Below are 20,539 nucleotides of genomic sequence, written 5' to 3' on the forward strand. Positions count from 1 at the left end.
ATCTTTTGCAAAAGATCTTAATTTGAAACTTTTGGTTCAAACTATTGAATGTATGGAGGAGGTCAGTAGTGAGGTACAATAGTTAGTATCTAGAACAATCTGTAGCAATCTGGTGGACGCTCTGTCATGGGTTGAGGCTGTATTCAGGCAGTGGCGCTGGAGGTCTTTCAAAATTGATAGAATTTTGAACTCAGTATTTTCAGATTTTGATCCACCAATACAATACAATGACATCTGGAGAGCCTCTGATTGGCAGTGGCTCAGTTTTTCAGCATAGCAATGATCCCAAACACACTGCCAATACAGTAAAAACATACCAAGATAGAAAAAACACACATAATTGGACACTATCAGCCTTTATACATGTTCGTCCTGACCCAGGGTAACATTTATAAAGAAAACAGAATGGGTTTAGGATTGAGCCCTGGGGGACTCCACGTATGAAGGGGTGCAGATGAGGTTGTTAATATGAATTCTAAGTAAGTGCAATGTATGATGAAAACCAGTGATGCCATCTCATTTCTGTAATCTGTTAGTAAGAACGGAATGATCAGTGGTGTCAAAAGCTGCAGTTTAGCATTACATTAGTGCCCGATGTGCCTGGTTTATACGGAGTAAATTGAGATGTCTGTGAATCTAGTATTTATCGTGCATTGTATCTCTTTTAGATCCAACATTCGGCCAGAGAATGCGACCAACAACCACCATGAATTTCGTATGCACACCTTTGAAAGAATCACCTCCTGCAATTCTTGCCACATGCTGCTTAGGTAAGAGATTGCTATCCCACACACACACACACACACACACACACACACACACACACACACACACACACACACACACACACACACACACACACACACACACACTGTACAAGCAGAACAAAATCTGCTTTGAGGCTATTGGCAGACATAAAGACTGAGGCGCTGTGGACCCTTTCCCTTCAGACAACTGTCAGGATTCCTTTGAAAGACCTCGGCTCTTCCTGTTCCTCTCCAGTGTACCCTAACAATCTATTCGTCACTTTGCCTTTGCCCCTCTTCTTCTCTGCACATGTGCCTTGGCTACACAAAGTTCCTTTTGAATTCACTGAATGGTATCGGCACCCAAAGGACTGCGGCTCATGGTCTCTCTCACAGTGGGAACGACTGAGTGGTCTCACCTTCCACAGACGGTGAAGAAAAATGTCTGTCACACTTCAGCACTTCTTCAAGGCAATGGATGGGGAACGGGGACAAGATTATTGCACTGTGAATATACAGAGCCATGCAGCAGATTCACCAACAGAATAATAAAAATGTCTGAAGTGTATCTTTTCTTTTTTAGGACGCTGGACTGCATCTTTTATCATACCTCAAGTTTTTCCTCTAATAGTTATTCTTCCTTTAGAGTATTGTGTTACGGCTATTGTTCCAGAGCTCTTCATTTATCTCTAGCTGTGTGTATGCATTTGAATGGAGTCACTGAGAAGTCACGTTTATCCTGTGACTGTAAGATTATTTTCTAAAACTTTAAAGTATTTCTTAAACAAGACTGGGATCTACTTTACCTTGTGTAGGGGAGAGTGTGGGTAATTGTAACACACCAAATTCCTCAAAGCAGAAAGAAGCCAGAGTGATTACACTTATTCTGCACATGCTCATTTGCATTCTGTGTCTGCCTGTGGAAGATACAGAGATTACTTTGGCAGAAATTCTCAGGGCCGAAACAAAATTTTGATGTAAGAAAGTCCATTTTTGGATCGACAGCATTTCTCTTCTGCTGCCTAATGTTTAGATGATTGTGAATTTAACCTTGCATCAATTTTATCTGTAGGTTAACGTGAGAGCAGGGGAGCTATTGTAACACTCTGGCTTCTTTCTGCGACAGACAAAGCGTGATCTCCTCGTGTTTTAATGCTTTACATCTCAGATGTCCCTGGACTGGGACCATGGTGTACCTGTTATTATTGTAGCTGCCACCATTTGTCAAAGGCTGTCACCTTTAGTGAAAAGGCCACCAAACACTAGTTTGATTCAAGTGGGTTTGGTGTTAAAAGAGTTGAAATAATGTTGGTGTTTGCTGAGTTGCTCTTATTTGCTCTCCAAATACAAAGTTGCTTTTAAATTTCTCTTTGGTCCAATGATGAGGATAAGAAGGCTTATTGTATTTCAGAATTTAATTTAAATGTTACTCGCAGAGCTCAAGGTTGTTTATTTTTGTCTTACGCTTGTCGCTGATGTTTCTTCAGGTAGAAGGAGGGCTTAAGAGGTTACATTCGCTTTCCTGCTTCGCTCTCCAAATAAGAAAATAAGTCTTTGCTTTCATCTCGTTATGTTTTTTAGAGTTGTCCTTCCATCCTATTCCCATTAACAGTGTGCAGCAGAAACACAGTGAAAAACGTTAGCTTGGACTCAAGCTTAAGGATAAGCACACTTGATTTTAATGATTAAAGGTCAAAGGTCAGGGTGGCCATGAAAATTCTACACCGTGTTTTAGGAACTTGTAAAAAGATAAAATGATTGGTTGAATGCTGAAGTATCATAGAGCTTAGTAGCTTCTTTGTAGCAACATTTACATTCAAGGCCTTGTCTACTGTTAATGCTTCGTGTCAGATCAACCATGTGACCACACACATAAGATCAGCGACTGTTTTATCTGTATATCTCGATGTCCCTCTGGTGGCTTAGCCATCTGCTGAGCAATTGGCATCCTCAATCCATGGACGCTTAAAATAGGTGAGGAAGAAGTTAGTAATTGTAACAAATTTGAAACAATCTGCCCTTCAACTAAACTGGCAACTCCCCCCCAATTGTTTATGAGGCATTTCACTCAACACCCCAAATGTCACAAGTCATGTCGGTGCAAATGGAAGTAAGGTGATCGCCACAGTCCTCAGGGTTACACTATCAAGCTGCCATAAATGTCAAACTTCGCAGCACCCCTAAATGAAATGGAAAGGCAGTGCTGCAGCGTCAGTCAGTATAAATTATTTGCACAGGTCGCTTTGCAAACTATACAAACTGACAGAAAAAAAGGCAGCGAACTTTTCCACATGACACTGAATCCTTTGACCGCCTGCAAACACGCAGCTCCGATTATTTTGTTCCTCCACAGGCATTACTGCCCCTGTTTGTGACTGCCATGTATTCTTATGATGAACTTTCCTGTGTCTGCAGGGGCGTCTTTTACCAGGGCTACTGGTGCTCCAAGTGTGGTCTAGGTGCCCATAAAGAATGCCTGGGCCGTTTCGGCTGCTGTGGAAAAACAGGTAAGTTTATTGCACGACCCCAGATCGAGTCTGCAAAACTTCTGCACTTCTGCACGTCACCGAGTGAAATGTTTTTAAGAGGAGACAGTAAATCTAATTGCACGAATAGCACTGCACCTTTATGGCCGCATTAACACGATGACAGATGACGCAAAGTGGCGCATAAAACCTGATGTACGAGTGTCTTGTGACAACTTATGGGCATGGGTGGGATTTGTTGCGGTGCGATTTGAAAAAAGAAAGCGCTGCACTGTGGCATTCTAAACAGGACGAGGGTTTGTTACTTTGCACGTGTCCTTGCGCCTCTGCACCAAGGTCATCCACGTATTCGATCGCTACTGCAGTCGCTCATTCTGAAGCTCCCTCGCTTCCCTGGCTGGTTTTGACATTTCAGAGCACCTTAAAGGCAATGTCACTGTGTGTCATTGCACATATTCCCCAAACCTAATAGTAGTTTTACTGAGGAGTTTAAGAAACTCCTGACTTTGTTATTATGCCCCTGTTGTGTATCTGTCACTCAGCTCCCTGTGCAGAAGCGCTGACAGCTCTGAGAGACATGGAGGGAAAACTTCAGACATGTGGAATCAAACAAAGGCCTTCAGAAACCCAACATGTTGTCCTTTGCGTGCGTGAGTGAGTGCGTGCGTGTCTATGCGTGTGTGTTTGTCTCAAAGTGAGCGCGAAGGGGCGAAAAACTAAATTCACTTTGTTTAAGTTTCTTTTTTAGGTTTTGAGAGTGCACGAAAAAAACTCTGCACAATATTTTTACAAGCAATTTTTACAGCCTGAAACAGCCTGTTGCAATTGCATGAGGGTGTGTTTGTATTCCCCGTGGCAAGCTGCCAGCTCCTGTTGGACCTGGCATCTGTCATGGTGCTATCAGGTCGCAGAGGCAATAACGCCACTGCCAGGCCCACCTGGGCACACTGTGTACCTGAGTAGATTGGGGCGACACCAGTGGCTGGGATGTTGGCTTGAATTCGCCCTCTCATTACTCCACACAGTATTCAACCTCTGCCGGTGCAGGGAATATATGCAGGGCTGTGGACCAGCATTTCATAGCACACTTATATCAAAATATTGTAAGAGATGTGGAACTTTCCTTGCAGAGGATAACTATAAGAAGAAGTGGTCCACTTCTTCTTATAGTTATCCTATATATTAGCTAGCTCTTTATTCTATTTATTTATTTATATCAATACACCAGAGGTTTTGCTACGTGTGCAAACACGCAATCACAGTGAACGAACGTTTTTGTGCTGTCTGAGTGTATCTGTCTGTGCGTGCAAGAGGGAGAGAGATAAGCCATTGTTTACTTGCATTTGTCCCTGTTATCAGCTCACTCGCTGTGATTTTGCATAACAGGTCATAGTTCACTTTAGGAACTGAGGGAGGCGTGCGTATGTGTAAACCCTGCTTGCATGTGCACAGGTGCTTTAGGTACAGAGCGTATATTTGTGGCTTTCTGCCAGTTAGCCCGCCTGTGGAGGTATGCAATAGTTCTGTTTGCACAGGTACCAAAGTGTGTTTGCGTGTGTGCACAGGCATGCGGTTGTGTGCATGCACAGAGGGGTGTAACCCATCCCAGAGGGAGCCAATGAAAGAAACTGGTGGAGCAAAACCCACAGGTCTACCCCCCCACCCACCACACCCCACCTCCTTGCTTGCTCGCTCGCTCCTTCCCTCCCCACCCCCTGCTTCGTTACCTCCTTTATTCTGGCTGTCAGGTAGTGGCAGCGCAGCAAAACAAAGTGAGCCGCGGTCAGACATGAGCGTCCGCCTTCTCCACTAATGAGGGAGTGTTGCCTTGTACCGATGAGTGTGTGCAAGTGTTTGCGTGCACCCGCTAACCCGTCATTCACTATGCCTGTTCTCAAACTTCTTTCAGATTCCGGCTCCGTCAGAACTCAGGTGAGCTTCTGCTATGTGTGTGTGTGTGTGTGTCTGCTGTTTGTCTCCTCTCCAAAGCTTTGCTGCACTTTGAAAACTGCTCTCTCCTGCAGCTATTTGCCAAGGAGACTCCAATTGACTTTAGTTGTTGCAGCCCTGCCTGATGCCAAACTAGAATGTTTGGGGAGATTTTTTTTCGAGTTGTGTGTGTTGCTTCTGAAACTGTTTTGCACTTTACTGCTACAATGCTTACAAGTAACCCCAAGCAGGAAATTAAACTGCTTGCAGCACTTTACTTTAGTAGTATGACAGCAACTGTGGCTGTGGCTGAAACTGTACTTTGTGGCTAAGAGTTTTGTGCACTTTTGAAGTTTGTTTATATCTGGTTCTGATTCAGAAATGCTCTTAAGCACAGGTTTAATTATTTCTGCAACTTTAAAACTTGCTCCTGGAGTCATGAGACATGAGCCTATGCCAGTCTAACCATATAAGGTCTGTATGTGGGGGTTAGCAGGCCAGATTCAATGCAACTTCACACTTAATGTGTAAAGTAGTAAGTTTCATAACTGATTTATTTTTGAAGCGTGTACAAAATGATGCAGGTTGCTTGTTTAGGTGCTTGAGATGGAGAAACTGATGAACTTTGACCCAAAATGCATTTAATGAATACAAAAAAAATGTTGTTAGTCCGTCCCTGTAAGTCTATGTCTAACGATGTTTCTGTATGTTTACAGGGCAAAGATCGAGATCCAGGTAAGAAAATTTCACATCTCCCAACATCCCACTACCTCGCATATGCCATCTGTCCTTACTCAGGAGGGAAATTATTCATCTTAGACAGCTATTGAGATGCACTAATACTGTCTGTCAGCCTGCTGTATACTGTAGGCTGTATAGGCTGAACAAGCTTTGTTTACTAATGTTTCACTTGATGGGTGTCACAACAGTCAAGCTATTGTTGTCGATCTATGTCAACAGTATGATGAACATAAAAAGACCCTTTAAACGCAGACTTTTAGGACTTCATATAACAATCTTTTAAACTTTTGTACTGATGTGAAGATATTTTTCCAACAAACCTATTAATGGATTAGGTAAAAAAGTACAAGAGAAAACAAAAACAAGGAAAAACAAAAAATGCCTGAAAGACAAACACTAAAAATGACTTTGGCATTGTGAAAACAAAACCAAGAACAAAAACAAATGTGTTGCATTTTCATGTATTTGAAGGTACATGTGATAGTGACAAAACCAATGTCAGATACATTTTTGGCGAAAAGACACCAGATTGAAGAGAGGATAAAAGGAGAACAGACAACATAAACAGCATCAGTTGAAATTAAAAAATTGCTAGTTCACAGAATATCCAGATAACACTGTTTAATAGCATTTTCCCGATATTATTTTTAGCACCACACAAGTTATCGACTTTTACTAAGATCAACCATGTCACTTCAGTTCCTGTGAGTCCGGACACAACAACTTGTTTTCTCAATAAGGTGACACAGAGTCATCTGAGCACCAGAAATAACATATTCATCCCAGTCCACCACGTAACTGTGCAGAACGTAGCGGGAAAAGAGATGTTATTGACTCGTAAATGTTCTCTAACCAATCAGAGGAGGGATCATTTTACAAAGTAGCTATGTATCAAAATAAGAGATGAATAAGATACTTTGTAACCGTGCAATCATCACACCACACTAAAAATAAAAGATAACCCGTCGGGCTTCAAATAAAACGTCGTAAATGTGAACTATTAGACTACATGCTGGATTAAGATGAGTAAAGGCAGAAAGTGTTCTTGCATCTTCACCAATGTTTCCATCAACGTTTAAACCCAGCATCGTTTGTAGTTCCAGTGTAATTGTAGTTCTGACTGTCATTCACGTCTTGTTCCTTTAGCGTCCCGACCGAGTTGCCATATAAACAAAGACAAAAACAAAAACAACCACGTCGTGTCCTCGTGAGGTTATTTTTAGTCCGTGCTGGGCTTCCTCGTGATTGCGTTCTCCCCCGACTTTACATAACGAGATCACCCAGAAAATATTTCTTAATAATTAAGTGGTTCATCAGGATTGGCAGTAGGTTTGCGTGAAATGCCGCTGGCGTGGTGTCAGCTTGTGTTTTTCCTCGAAGTAGAGGCAACCTTGCTTAGTGAAAGAAGAAGGTGCGCCAGGCAGCTGTTAAGTGGTTTTGCCATTGCAGCTCAGTCTTAATCTATAACTAAAAGAGCCTTGTTAAACTGAAGAAGACCAAACCCAGAATGCATAACTTAGCTAGCAAAGTTACTCCTGCACCTACAGTAAATGTAGCCATTGCACATATGCCTGTCTCCCTCTTTTTGATTTCTGTCTCTCAATCTTTCTGCAAAAGAACATGACTAACAACTGCACCAAGGGGCTCTAATCTCTTATAAACCTGGCTTCAACACTCATTTTTCCACCCCTCCATCCATTATGCTGCAGAAAATCATTTCTGACTGAAGACGCATTAAAATCAATAGGCGTTTGATTGCCCCAGCCCTCGGCGTTTCATAATATTTCAATGCTCCTCTCTTTGTCTATTTTCAAAGGTGCATTAACACGCTGTCCTTGTGTGGATAGGAATGCAATTCATGCCCCCGAGACTCAATTCTCCATGGCCCTGTGTCTTTAGAAGTCCTATTCAGGCAAGATCGCACATGTCAGGCTGCCAGCCACAGTGCTACAGCACTGGAACAGATCCTGAAAGAGAAGCACAACAGATAGAGATGTACAGTATTAGCTTTCAATACAATGTTGTTGACTTCTCTGTTGTTTGCCTGTAGCCCTACGTCTTTCTTCGTGCTATCGCTTTATTATTAATTTATTTTTCTTTATCATAATACTCCAGAACATTATCACCTGATAAGGCAAAGAAAGAAATGCACAGTTCATTTGATTGTGTTGGAAATGATACGAACCTGGGATTTGTTTGCTTGGCATGGGCGGATGCTTCATAATGACAAATTATTCAGTCTCAGTGGATAATAGGATTAATAAGGTATTGAAATCAAATAGTGCCTGCTGACAGCAAATCCAGCTTGATTGTGATGTACTCCACTTTTTAGTGCACGAGTAAACCTTACTGCTGTATATTGGAGTAAATATCTCACCCTGGACTGGTGCAGTTTAATCGAAGAAAAATGTGCGCTCTACATGATTGAATATAGTCGGGAAAATAAGGAAGTGGTTTTTTGTTTTTTTTTTGAGCGGTGTTACTGTATTAGTCACATCAAATTACTTTTCATCACATCTCATTAATGCGACAAGATGTGTCTGACTGGAATTCAGTGAAAACTAGCAGAAAACATCATTAAGCAGTAAACAGGGCTCATTGCTGCTTATCTTTTATCTGAGGGCTCGATAGCCTGCCATGCTCCATGGTGTACTGTTGCTTATCTGGAATATGATAATGAATAATGGGTCGAGATGATTTGCAAGGGCAGTGCACTGCTGACAAGAGCTGCATCTGTGTGTGTGTGTGTGTGTGTGTGTGTGTGTGTGTGTGTGTGTGTGTGTGTGTGTGTGTACAAATGTATACTCCTCTCATTACCACCTGTAATGGGGCCATGAATAGTTTAGTAGAACAAAGACTCACTCAGACTCTCAGACTTGAGGTCACGGCATTACTTTTGATCAATTAATTTGTTTGTGTTACATAAAAGTTTCATAAAAATGATCTCACTTTAAAACAGTTGTACCTTGGTCTACAGGATTAATTATAGATCAGTCAGTATAATCAGTATTTTGTTTCCATGACGGCTAATATTTAGGTTTCCAGACTAATTTACCAGACATAGAAATGACCGTCGCTCCCTCTCAGGTTCCAACCACTAATCTGTAGACCTGTATCTAATTCCTATAATATATCGAAAGACACGTTTGTTCACATTTTTCAGACAGTAGTTTCACTCATGCTGTCCATCTTGCAGGTCTGCCCAAGATGCTGGTAATCAGGAACTACTTTGGATCGCCAAGCCCCGCTTCAGGTCCAGCGCTCCACATCCAGACGGGTGACATCATTGAATTAATCTGCGCCGACATTCACAGCCCCTGGTGGCAGGTCAGAGGTCACGCTATCTCTTAATCACTCATTTTGCAGAACTGTAAAATGGACGCGCTGTGTTTAAATCTTCAATTCCCCCCCCCTACTGTCGCTCCATCTAACCTTTATCCCCGCCTAATATTTCATAATGGTTTTAGAATAATATATGATAAGACACAGTTTGTAGCTACGTCCTGTTCATCTACTTCCTCATCGGTCAAATATATGTTTGTGGACGTTTCATGAGTTATACCTGCGCTTTGCTTTTCCTTTTAGCAAATTCCATTTCTTGCTCAGGCAAGCTGTTTGTGTGCGGAGAATTCTTGCTAACAAGCTTCATGGAAAAGTGAAATTCTAAGAAAGACGAAAACACCCACAAGCAATTATTCACACAACGCGGAACTTCTCATAAGGAAGCGACACTCCCACACAGTTGTTTTAAGCAAGCAATTATTATTATGCGAAAGCAGCACATGCGATTTAAGCCTCGCAAGAGGAGGGAAGATAAACAGTTTCTTGAAAAGTCGCAGCAGCGCCATGTAGCAGTCACTTACTCTGTCCACGTGAAGCTGAATAAAAGTCATCATAATAATTATACAAGATGTAAGATTTTTACCTGAGGCGCTCAAAAGGGCGTCTTATTGATGCAAACTATTATTGTATTATAATCAGTTTGGAATCCAACAACTCTTACTGCGGTTCATACAAAACAGACAAAATAGATAAAGAATTCAATTAACTGTGTGTAAAAAGGCTTACTGGAGGCAGCTACGGCCTGGCAGCCAGTATGCATTCAATATCCATCACCTTTGTGGCAAACAGACCGTAATCATTTCTGTTCTGGGCTTGTGTGACAAATAGAATCGATCCCTGTAATTTCATTTCATTCAATAGCAACCATCTGTTTACTCTGTCAATGTTACCGGCTCTAAACATTATCAAACTCTTAGCAGCCATGCAGCAGAAAGCACTGCTTTATGCAAGAGCTGATACAACGTCCTGAGGTGGCAGCGATGACCAGAGCATTGAAAAAAATAGACTTCGCTGCTAGTCTGCCTCCAAGGTGGGCCGCCTCAGACACCTAATTAACACCTAGGACACCCCTAAAACATCAAACTCTGATTGGTGGGGGTGACAGTCAGGAGGCAGCTGATATACAGCTTAGTGGTGCTAAAGCTGTTGGCTTGGTCATTCTTCTGCATCTATATAAATATAATGCGTTCTTCTCCGTAAGAGAGCCGAATTCGTGCATTTATGCTTTACATAGGCAGGTGGATATGCAAAATATCAACGAATGCTTCAGGTACTATAATTATTATAAGCCTCTGTGTCGCACACAGTAAAGTGACAACGCCGCGTGCACTTTTTTTTTGTTTTCTGCACGCCTGCCTTTTTAGCACCGCCTCAGGAGAATGCCACCCTGCATTTCGCTGCACACACTGACTGAGCATGTGACAAATAAAACCTTTGACTCCTTCACGCTACAGTTAACCACATATTCACTGGGTTTATTGAAGAGACACATTAAAAAATCCCCGCACGATCATTTTACATACCAAAAATAATAATTTTTCATGAATGAACCTATTCGCCGTCGAGACAAAAACACGGCGTCACGACTGCGCTGTGTGAGGGAGACGGATGCACTCTGGCTTCCACAAAACTCGTGTTTATTTGGACTGCATCTCCCCACTGTTAGTAAATCAAGGCGCTGAGCTTTAAGAGTCTTCGCCATGGGAGGAATAAGGAAGTCATCCTGTTTTATTCCTCATGCCAGGAATTATTTAAACAATAGATAACTGCTGGTGTAAATTTGCACCGCTGCGTTGCAAGGCTAATTGTTCCTGAATTATAGAGATGCAGTCAGCCAGATGTATGTAACGCAATTATCTCTGTGTGGTTTCAGGGCAAAATCCTGTCAACGAAAGAGGTTGGCTTCTTTCCAAGCGATGCTGTGAAGCCTTGCCCCTGCGTAAGTAGCATTTCCTTCCAGTCCTCTTGTAGTTCTAACTCACATTTGGCTACATTTATTCACCAGGCGTGTGGAGATAATTGGGAATTACGCTTATCTTACCTGGCAAAAGTAGAAAAACAACCCACAAGCTTCTATATTTAAAGCACGAGGAGTCCGGGTTGTTTTATGAGACACGAGCAGTTCACCACTTAATTTAAGCAAAGTACAAAATGATCTTTTAAGGAACAAGCAATGCTTCATGTTGTTCAGACTAATCCGGAGAAGGAAGGAAGGAAAAATTCCATGCATCTTCACCGACACGAGGGAACTATGAATTGTTTTGCTGGACTGTCATGTTCTGTTTGATAAAATGAAAATCAGACTCTGTCCCAGCTGCCTTAGGAACATGAGGCCTCCAGTAAATAACAAACTGTTATCACCTTATCTCACTGTTGTAAAGATAAGAAGTGCATTAAGCTGTGTTATTGAGGTTGCACAGTGGAAAAGCTTGTGTTTTATAGAGGAGCGATGCACTCGCTTTTAAACAGGCACCAAGATTTTATTGGAGTGGTTTGTCTGCGTTGTGTCTGATAAGTGTCAGCATCGTGAGAATAACAAAAACACGTGTTCGTGTTTTTTTTCAGGTCCCGAAGCCCGTCGATTATTCCTCTCAACCTTGGTAGGTTCACCAAACAGCCCTCCCACTTTGTGCTGTTTTCACCTTCTTTTATCCACATGTAGTCGGAGTTTTAGTCTTTTTTACAACTGGACCTGTTTGGCTGCTGTGCTGTAGGTTTGCAGGCCCTATGGAGAGGCTGCAGGCAGAGGCGGAGCTTATCAACAGAGTCAACAGCACTTACCTGGTGCGCCATCGCAGCAGAGAGTACACAGAGTACGCCATCAGCATTAAGTAAGTCTGCTACTCTGTGCCACTAATAAAAGTTGCTACCTCAGATGCAGATTTGTGACAGAGGACAGTCAAGACTTGATTCTTGGCCCTCAAATATCAAATATCAGATCAAAGCTTTTATTTCCATTAATTTTAATACATTTTAATGTTGAGCTTGTGCAACAAATTACGTGTAATCAGAGTATGTAAAGTCAGCTGGGTATAAAACATTATTTGACTGTAGTGCCGAAACCTCGATTAATTGCTTGAATTTTACATCTTTGTATTAAATGTTGTCGCTTATGAAAGCAGCTTCTAAAAATAGTATCCACAAAAGTAAAAAACAAATAATTCCTTCATATTTTTCTGCAATTTTTGAGTGGGGAGCTTTGTAGTATATAGATTTTATTGTCTTTGTTTTACATGGCAGTGTTTCTTGCCCCACTGTTGTTAGATTCCTCTGATGATGCCTTAAGCCAAACCACAGTATTGACCAATTGAACTCCCAGCTTTGCTCCATAAGTTGACAGATCGATTTATAGTCCTTTGTAAGGATGATGGGCTTTTCCTCTGAGGTTGAGTCTGTGGTTAACCACAGTGATATGTGTGAGATTTACCAAACCAGATGCCTATCATGGAGCAGCTTCTGGCTTAAGGCACATGTAATAGTATTCATTATGGTTTGACCTAAAACCCACAAAACAGCCTCAGTGGTTTATAATTAGAAGCATACAGCCATTTTAATCTTGGTAATGAGGAATTAACAAAGCCTTAGGGTGCTGGTGACCGTACTGATCTCTGTAACGTATCTCCGTGCTGTGAAAAGAGTCCCGTCATGTCCTCCTGTGGAGCCTCTGAGCTGGAATGCTTTCCTTAACAAGGAGTAAGCATGCTTCTCAGCAAGCAGTGGACACTACTTTGGACTTAATTTGAGTTTTTTTCCCCTCAAAGAAAGGAGCGCTTTCATGTTCCTTTTACGCTGAAGTCTTAATTGCATGTATGCACACAGACACTGAGCTCTGAGTAGCACAGAAAATGAATAAGACTGTTCAAGGTCATTAAAACCTCCCCATGGAGAGAGGCAGGATATAAAGAGGCACGTGTGGCTATGTGGCAATGACCACTGGAAATTATTACTCTCAAATGAAAATGCCCTCTGCTGCATTTCCTGTTTGTCATAGCAGAGCTGGCACAGGATTGTTTTTGATGATTTTGTCCAAATCGCCATGAGGCCTCGGTTACGTTTGAATTAGGCTGTAGCATTGTACCCTCTTATATTTTCCAGAAATAACACACAGTTCTGCCCGCGGAGAAGAGGGTTGGGTTTTTATTTAGCTCTGTATATAAATCATAAACAAGTATTATATTGCTAAAATCTTAAAATCCATAACCACATAATTTCCTCAGGGATTAATAGTTTCCTGTTTCTGATTCTAAAATTTCTGAGCGCATTTTCAAACTGTTACAGGGTTATTTTTTTAACACTAACAGCTAGTACGATTGAAAATGTTTAGCTCTAGTGTGTCACTGTTTGATTTCATTGGATTTCAATTGAATTTTCATGGTTTGACAAAGACATTGAATTGTTATGTTGCTGAGACTAAGATGAAAAGCCCAATATTGTTGACGACTGCGCGCTACACATGTAGCTAAAGCTGAGCACGTTAGCCTAGCTTAGCACAGGCTAGCATAGGATGTGTACCAGTGCTGTGTCACACTTCAGTAAGTGCGCTAAATACAGCAAATCCACCATAAATAGTTACTACACAACTTCAAGTCTTTGGTGTTAGCGTAGCTTTAATAAAAGATGATACAGCAGGTTAATTATTAAGATTTGCTCTCTCTACGGTTTCATCAGTTTATAGAATAAAGTCACTCTTTAAGTTTTGCTGTTTCATCTGTGTTTGCACCAAAAAAGACAGTTCTAAAAATACTGAAAGAATTGCATAACCTGAAACAACCGTCATCTGATTTCATGCATTTATGCACAAAAATGTTAAATGGAGTAAAAAATCCCTGATATTGTTGTCAAAGCACCTCTAAAAATGTTTTTTTATTCCTGCAGCCTTAGACCCCTATCAGCCACCCTGTTAATGCAAACACAAACATGCAGCTTTCAGTTACACACATGCGCACACTCGCTCCTGACCACCCATCATTCACATGTCACAAACCTTTGGGATCCTATGCATTACTGCGACGGCCCGGCTCTCCACGGGGGCTAGATGCCGGCCACCGATCGATGGCGGTGATCAGAGAGGGAAATTACACTCATAACTTATTCAATGGCCCACAGGTACAACAACGATGTGAAGCACATAAAGATCCTGACCAAGGAGGGCTCCTTCTACATTGCAGAGAACAAAAAGTTCAGGAGCATAGTAGTGAGTATTTTTCAGTCTTTTATTTTTTTTTTAAACTTCCACCACTGCAGTTCATAAATAAATAATCCTGTTCACTTAATGAAGTGTCAAAAACCTGAATTTTATTTCAGCAATGTGCACAAAAATAGCTATGATTAGAGCCGTGTTTATACTGACCCGAGGGCTTCAGCCTTATAGAGTCCAGAGCATATTGGAAAGGTTTACCATTTATGTGCCAGTTACTGAGGTTTTCAATATAATATTAAGATACTGGTTGCAAAACCAAATTTAAAAGGATATGGTTAAAGGCAACTTTTATTTGCTATAACTGGGGGAAAATAAGAATCCTCTTAAGGACATAAATGTGTTGATATGATTTCAAAATACTTGGATGTGTGTTTGAATGTGTTCAGGAGCTGATTGAGTACTACAAACATCACTCCCTGAGAGAAGGCTTTAGGAGTCTAGACACCACGCTGCAGTTTCCTTACCGAGAAACGGAGAACGCTGCTATGCACCGCTTCAACCGATCCGGTGGCAACAGTGAGTATACCGAGAATGACCTAGAATGGAAATAACGCAATAAACTAAAACACCACATTTTTTCAAATGAAAGCAGTGCGACTGGACCCCAATACATCCTTCATGTTAAAGGCCATCGCAGTCAGAGAGGAGCTAAAGTAAAAATATGATAGTTGTTTGCTTTTGTTTGTCCAGTGGAGACTCCCTCTCAATCGGAGCCTAGTGGCTCTCAGTGTTTTCATTAGCAGATTGTCTATGGATCTTTAATTTCCATGCATTTGAGGGACGACAGCAACCATCATACTAAACACAGCAAACATGGCCATGAATGGTAAATACACTGATTCTTATAGAGCGCTTTTCTACTCTCCCGGAGTACTCAAAGCATTCTATACAACATGCCTCATTCAGCCATTCACACCCACTCATACAAGCACTTCTAAACTCAAGTGCAACCTAAACTACATTCACACACATTCATACTCCGATGAACGCATTGGAGGGCAACTCGGGGTTAGTATCTTGCCCAAGGATATTTGGCATGCAGACTGGGGAAGCCAAGGATCGAACCACCAACCTTCCGATCAGTAGCTGATCTGCTCCACCACCTGAGCCACAGCCACCCAGAAGCAATGGTTGCCTAGTTTTTGCGTCAAAGCAGACTTTAACAGTTGGTTAACCAAAATAGTTAGCAATTAAGTAATTTCATGTGCAGCCATGACTTTTTAAGCCTGAGACATCTGACGGCAGTACATGCCGTCAGCTCACCAGCATCAGTGGACTCACACTGAAGCCAGTCATTCTTTTGATTGTTAAGTTTTTGTTTCATCCGGCAACACGCTGCTATTGCTGTTTCTGCCGATTTCCCGCCATCTCTGCTCTTGTTTTCTCTTCTATTTTCTCATCTGTCATCCTTCACAGCTCTGTTACACACTGCTTCAATTCACACAGGAGGATCTTTTAAGCCCTGAAAGAACTGGATGGCTCTTTAACAACTGTTATAAACAGCCCAGCCTCCTGACTTTAATTGTTTTTGACTCGGCTGTCAAACGGTGGTTGGCGAGTCTACTAAGCATGTCATTAGATTTGATAACAGTCTCTGGCCGATTGCTGAAGATCAAATCAATTTGAATGCCAGGGGAAAAGGGGGGAAACCAGTTAGAACTCTAAATAAGTTTGCACTATTAATCTGACTTAAGTTTAAATGGAATCTATTTCTCGTCACTTTTTAAATCTGTGTTATTTTGGATGATCTATTTAAGAAAAATTTAAATTCAGTACAATTCAGTTTTGATTATCTAGCACCAAATCACAGGTGTAAGGTCAAATATAACCTCAATATAAGAAAGCACTTGGCAATGGCGGGAAGGAAAAACTCCCTTTTAGCAGGAAGAAACGCGCAGCAGAACAAGGCTTATGGAGGGGCGGCCATCAGAGGGGAAAGATGAGAGAAAAAGGAGAGCACAGGGAAACAGGACAAAACAAAAACTACAGGAGAAAAATTTTATCACATGCTGGCGGTGATGAATAAACACTAGGGGAGTGAACAGAGGCGAGTGGAAAGGAGAGACTCGGTTTATCAAAGGAAGTCCTGCAGCAGTCTGAGCATCATAACTAAGAGAGGGTTCAGGGTCACCTGAGCCAGCCTTAACTATAAGCTTTATCAAAAAGGAAACTTTTAAGTCTAATCATAAAAGTAGAGAGTGTCTGTCTCTTGAATCCAAACTAGGAAGCTGAAGTCTCTGCCTCTACCTTTACTTTAAGAACTCTGGAAACTCTACAAACCACAAGTTAAGCCTGTAGTCTGAGAGCAAAGTGGTACTATGAGGTCATCAAGACATAAAATGTTGCAGAAGTTAAAACAGTGTCAGTATAGATGCTAATTTTAGTCCACGAAGGACTTCTGTAGCTGATTCTGTATATTTTTTTAAACAATTTGAACATGTAACATGCGTTATATAATATGATATAATATTAGGACTTTTATTTTTATTATTTTTATTAATTTTTACCCTAATCTATTCGTTATTTTAAGAGTAAGAAAGATTTTTAAAAAATGCTGATAATAAGATAGCATTTCACATGGGAGTAATTGTATCGAATGTGGGATATTTCACATCATTTCACATGCCAGACAGCTGGAAACCTTTAAGCATCCTCACCGGTGACGATTTAAGCAGCAGGATTTCTTTTTCTACCCGTGTCATAATGAAAAAACGTGTGACATCTCAAGACAAAGCAGCTGTTGACAGCAACACTTCTGATAGGTTTGGGGCTGTACAAGAACACAGTGATGATTAAGATTATTTATGTATCCAGCCGCTGCTTTGATTTATAATGAATGAATAAAGGAGAATGCAGTATCCGATAACACGGTTTCTTCTTTGTAATTGAACAATTCGGTTCGACTCAGTTTTATTTATATAGAGCCAATTCACAGCAACAGCGCCTTTATATTGTAAGGTAAAGGTCACACAACATTAGAAAGAAACCCCATCATATGGCCTCCTATGAGCAAGCACTTGGCAACAGTGGTAAGGAAAAACTCCCTTTAAACAGGAAGAAACTTCAAGCAGGCGTGGGGTTTGTAACTGTGAAGAAATGTGTTTTTAGACAAAGACAAACAAAAACAAACAAGCTTTTGTTGTGGGAAAAGCTGGCATGCATAAATCCCTTTATCTTTGACTAGAAATGGAAAAAATTCATTATCTGGGGTTTAAATCCACTCAGTTAATTGTTTGCAATCTTCAAACTGAAGTAGAGAGGGATCCTTGCCTTAAAAACCATAAATGTTTACCCCACGCAAGAAGAAACATAAATATTAAGCTCAGCCCGCCAGGCAAAGCACTACTGTCCATTGACTGCTAAATGGAAAATCAACCAAGTGATCACAGTCAGTGGTAAAATGATGATTTCATTTGATGCCTGCATGCCGCTGCGTGCTTTGGAGAAGTCCCTGGCTTGCAGACGATCACGTTTCAAGCGGCAGAAATGTGAACAGATTGTACTGAGCTGTTTGCTTGTTCTAAAGCGGGGCCTGTTGTTCAAACTCAGCATCAAGACACAAGTTGAGACAGCTCCAATCCAAATTTGTTTTGGAGGGTTGTTGTGGTGTGCCCCTCTGTCTTGTAGGCAGCCTGCTCCCGGTGTGCAGACTTCATTTTTCTCGCTTTCACTTTTAAACGACTCGTGTTTTGATTTCTACTTTCCCAAAGCACTGCTGGAAATCTCCCAATTAACGTTTGTGCTTTGTTTTTGTCGACTGCTTCGTAGTTAGAGAAACTGATTGATTGATATTTCCTTTTTTGCCCATCGTTACAAAGGAAGAAATACTGGCGTTTAGTTAGCTGAAATGTATCCGTGGTGTGCAGGTTTCTAACTCTCGTCCTCATCTTGTGGGAAGCCGCAGCGTGTATGTGTGTGTGTGAGTGTGTGTGTGTGTGTGTGTGTGAGTGCGCTGTCGGTCTTCCTCCCCTCTATTATTCACCCGGCTCACATTGTGCATTCCGGTGTGGTCCACAAATCAGATTGTGCAAAAATGAAGCATGTAAGATGCAGCTGGTGTTTCGGTGGCTGTTTGAAGTGGAGCGCGATCCCTCTTCATATTGCTCGTACCTAGACACCATTAGGGGTTGCTGAGCTGTCTCTCAGTGCGCTGATTAGTATTCATTTTAAAAACCACTAGAGCCCTGCTCCTCTTACAGCATATCAATAACCCAGGCCAGTTAACTTGCCAGCAGTATTGTTGGGAGCGGCACATTTTTCATAAAGTTTGGGCATTTATCAGTCATTGTGGGGATTAGATTTTCTATTCCCACTGGCTGAAATGTAGGCTCCTGTGCAGAGGTGGCTTTAGAAACCCGAATGAGGGGTAGACTGGGGGCACGCTTTTAAAAGAACGGCAGCAGATTTGAAAAATGAGCAGAAGACTTGAATTTAAAGTGCTCGTTCTGTTCTCGGAAATAATGAACTGTGCATTGGTCATAATTACTTACTGTATGACATACACTATATTGCCAAAAGCATTCACTCCCCCAACCATATCACTGAATTCAGGTATTCCAGTCACCTCCATGGACACAGATGTATAAATTCAGGCATGCAGACTGCTTCTACAAACATTTGTGAAAGAGTGGGTCTCTCTCAGGAGCTCAGAGAATTCCAGGATGGCCAGTCATAATATTTCATCACTACTAAATATTCCACAGTCAGCTGTTAGTGGTATTATAACAACTCAGCCGTGAAAGTGGTAGGCCATGTAACATCACAGAGCAGGGTGAGTGGATGCTGAGGCGCGTGGTGGACAGAGGTCACCAACGTTCTGCAGACCTCCAAACGTCATGAGGCCTTCAGATTAGCTCAAGAACAGTGCATAGAGAGCTTCAGTGCAGAAGTGCTTTCTGGATGCATCAGAGAGCAACTTGGGGTGGTTGGTCTCTTACCCAAGGATATTTGGCATGCAGAAAAGGCAGCCAGGAATTGAACCACCAACCTTCCGATCAGTACACCTGCTCTACAGCCACCCCGCTCATAAGAGTATGACACAGCTCCATTTAGGCGAGGTTTGTGTCATTTCAGGATTCATGTATGATCATTTTTGTTGTTCTGGATGTTGTTGAATTGCAACACTGCACTCTGCATACTATATGTATGTGGAATACGTTTTCCATGATCCTTTCTTTTTTGGTTGTTTTGTTCACCACAGTTTAACTTTTCTGGACTAAAATAATCACTGGCATCTGTTTAAGTCGACTACATTTATTCTCTGCGGTCTGTTTCTGTACTTTAGCAACACAACTGAGCAAAAAAGAACCCTTTTCATTGTTAGCATTTTACCCTGACTGTTCTCATGCCAAACTTTCTCTGCTTCTTTAGTTACGTTCCAAAAAAAACCCACGAACACCAAGGTGCTAATACTGTCAGGGTTAGAGGTTCTATTTCCCACAGCAAGGCAGTGACACTGCCAACTCTCAGACGTTACTGGAACAGGATCAGTTTCTGTAGCTGCCTCCTTTGCCAATAGGAGACAGACTGGAAGACAGACGGAAATACAAATGCAGTGGTTCTCTGGTGGGTTGTTTTTCAAGCTGTACGCCGAGATAAAGGCACAGTTAGTCTTTGTAACGAAGAATCTGCGACATTTTCAGGTTCAGAAACAGCCTGCACAAAAGCAATTAGAGCACCCTCGAAAAATCCTGTAATAGTGGAATGTGAAATAAAGAAACGGGGTACATTACCGTGTCTTTTGAGCATCTGCAAGTCGGGGAGAATATTACAGCTACGTCTCCAACTGTGCAAAAATCCCCCTTCGCGCTGTAATTGTGAGTAGACTGCATGTTCTTCTCAATTAAATGCAATAAAGCGAAGATGTCATCCCTCATTAGCGAGGCAGAAGTCCTTTTAGCAAAGTGGAACAAGATATGTCATCGCTTTGTGTCTCAACAACATTTTAGGAGCAGTGCACATTTTTAGGACCTTCAGTGTTTCCTTTAATTCAGCGATGGCAATTAGACAAAGACCCTCTTCTCGCTTTTGCACATTTATAACGGCCGTTTGATAGCTTGTTACTGTGTTTTCTATTCCATATCAAGTGACTGTAG

The 20,539-nt window shown here is 41.6% G+C and overlaps 1 protein-coding gene across 2 annotated transcripts in view; it reads left to right on the top strand.

The window, feature by feature from the left end:
• vav3a (vav 3 guanine nucleotide exchange factor a) overlaps positions 1–20,539 on the top strand; it is a 91,734-nt gene that overhangs the window by 64,201 nt on the left and 6,994 nt on the right. For both annotated transcript variants that reach the window (XM_012924226.4, XM_012924227.4), the window contains exons 16-25: positions 669–770; positions 3,162–3,253; positions 5,142–5,164; positions 5,878–5,896; positions 9,099–9,229; positions 11,118–11,183; positions 11,810–11,844; positions 11,959–12,075; positions 14,351–14,438; positions 14,831–14,960. In XM_012924226.4, coding sequence (XP_012779680.3) covers positions 669–770; positions 3,162–3,253; positions 5,142–5,164; positions 5,878–5,896; positions 9,099–9,229; positions 11,118–11,183; positions 11,810–11,844; positions 11,959–12,075; positions 14,351–14,438; positions 14,831–14,960 — 803 coding nt within the window. The remainder of the gene's footprint in view (positions 1–668; positions 771–3,161; positions 3,254–5,141; positions 5,165–5,877; positions 5,897–9,098; positions 9,230–11,117; positions 11,184–11,809; positions 11,845–11,958; positions 12,076–14,350; positions 14,439–14,830; positions 14,961–20,539) is intronic.

The sequence above is a fragment of the Maylandia zebra genome, linkage group LG9 (genome assembly GCF_041146795.1).
Source record: "Maylandia zebra isolate NMK-2024a linkage group LG9, Mzebra_GT3a, whole genome shotgun sequence".
Lineage (NCBI taxonomy): Eukaryota > Metazoa > Chordata > Actinopteri > Cichliformes > Cichlidae > Maylandia > Maylandia zebra.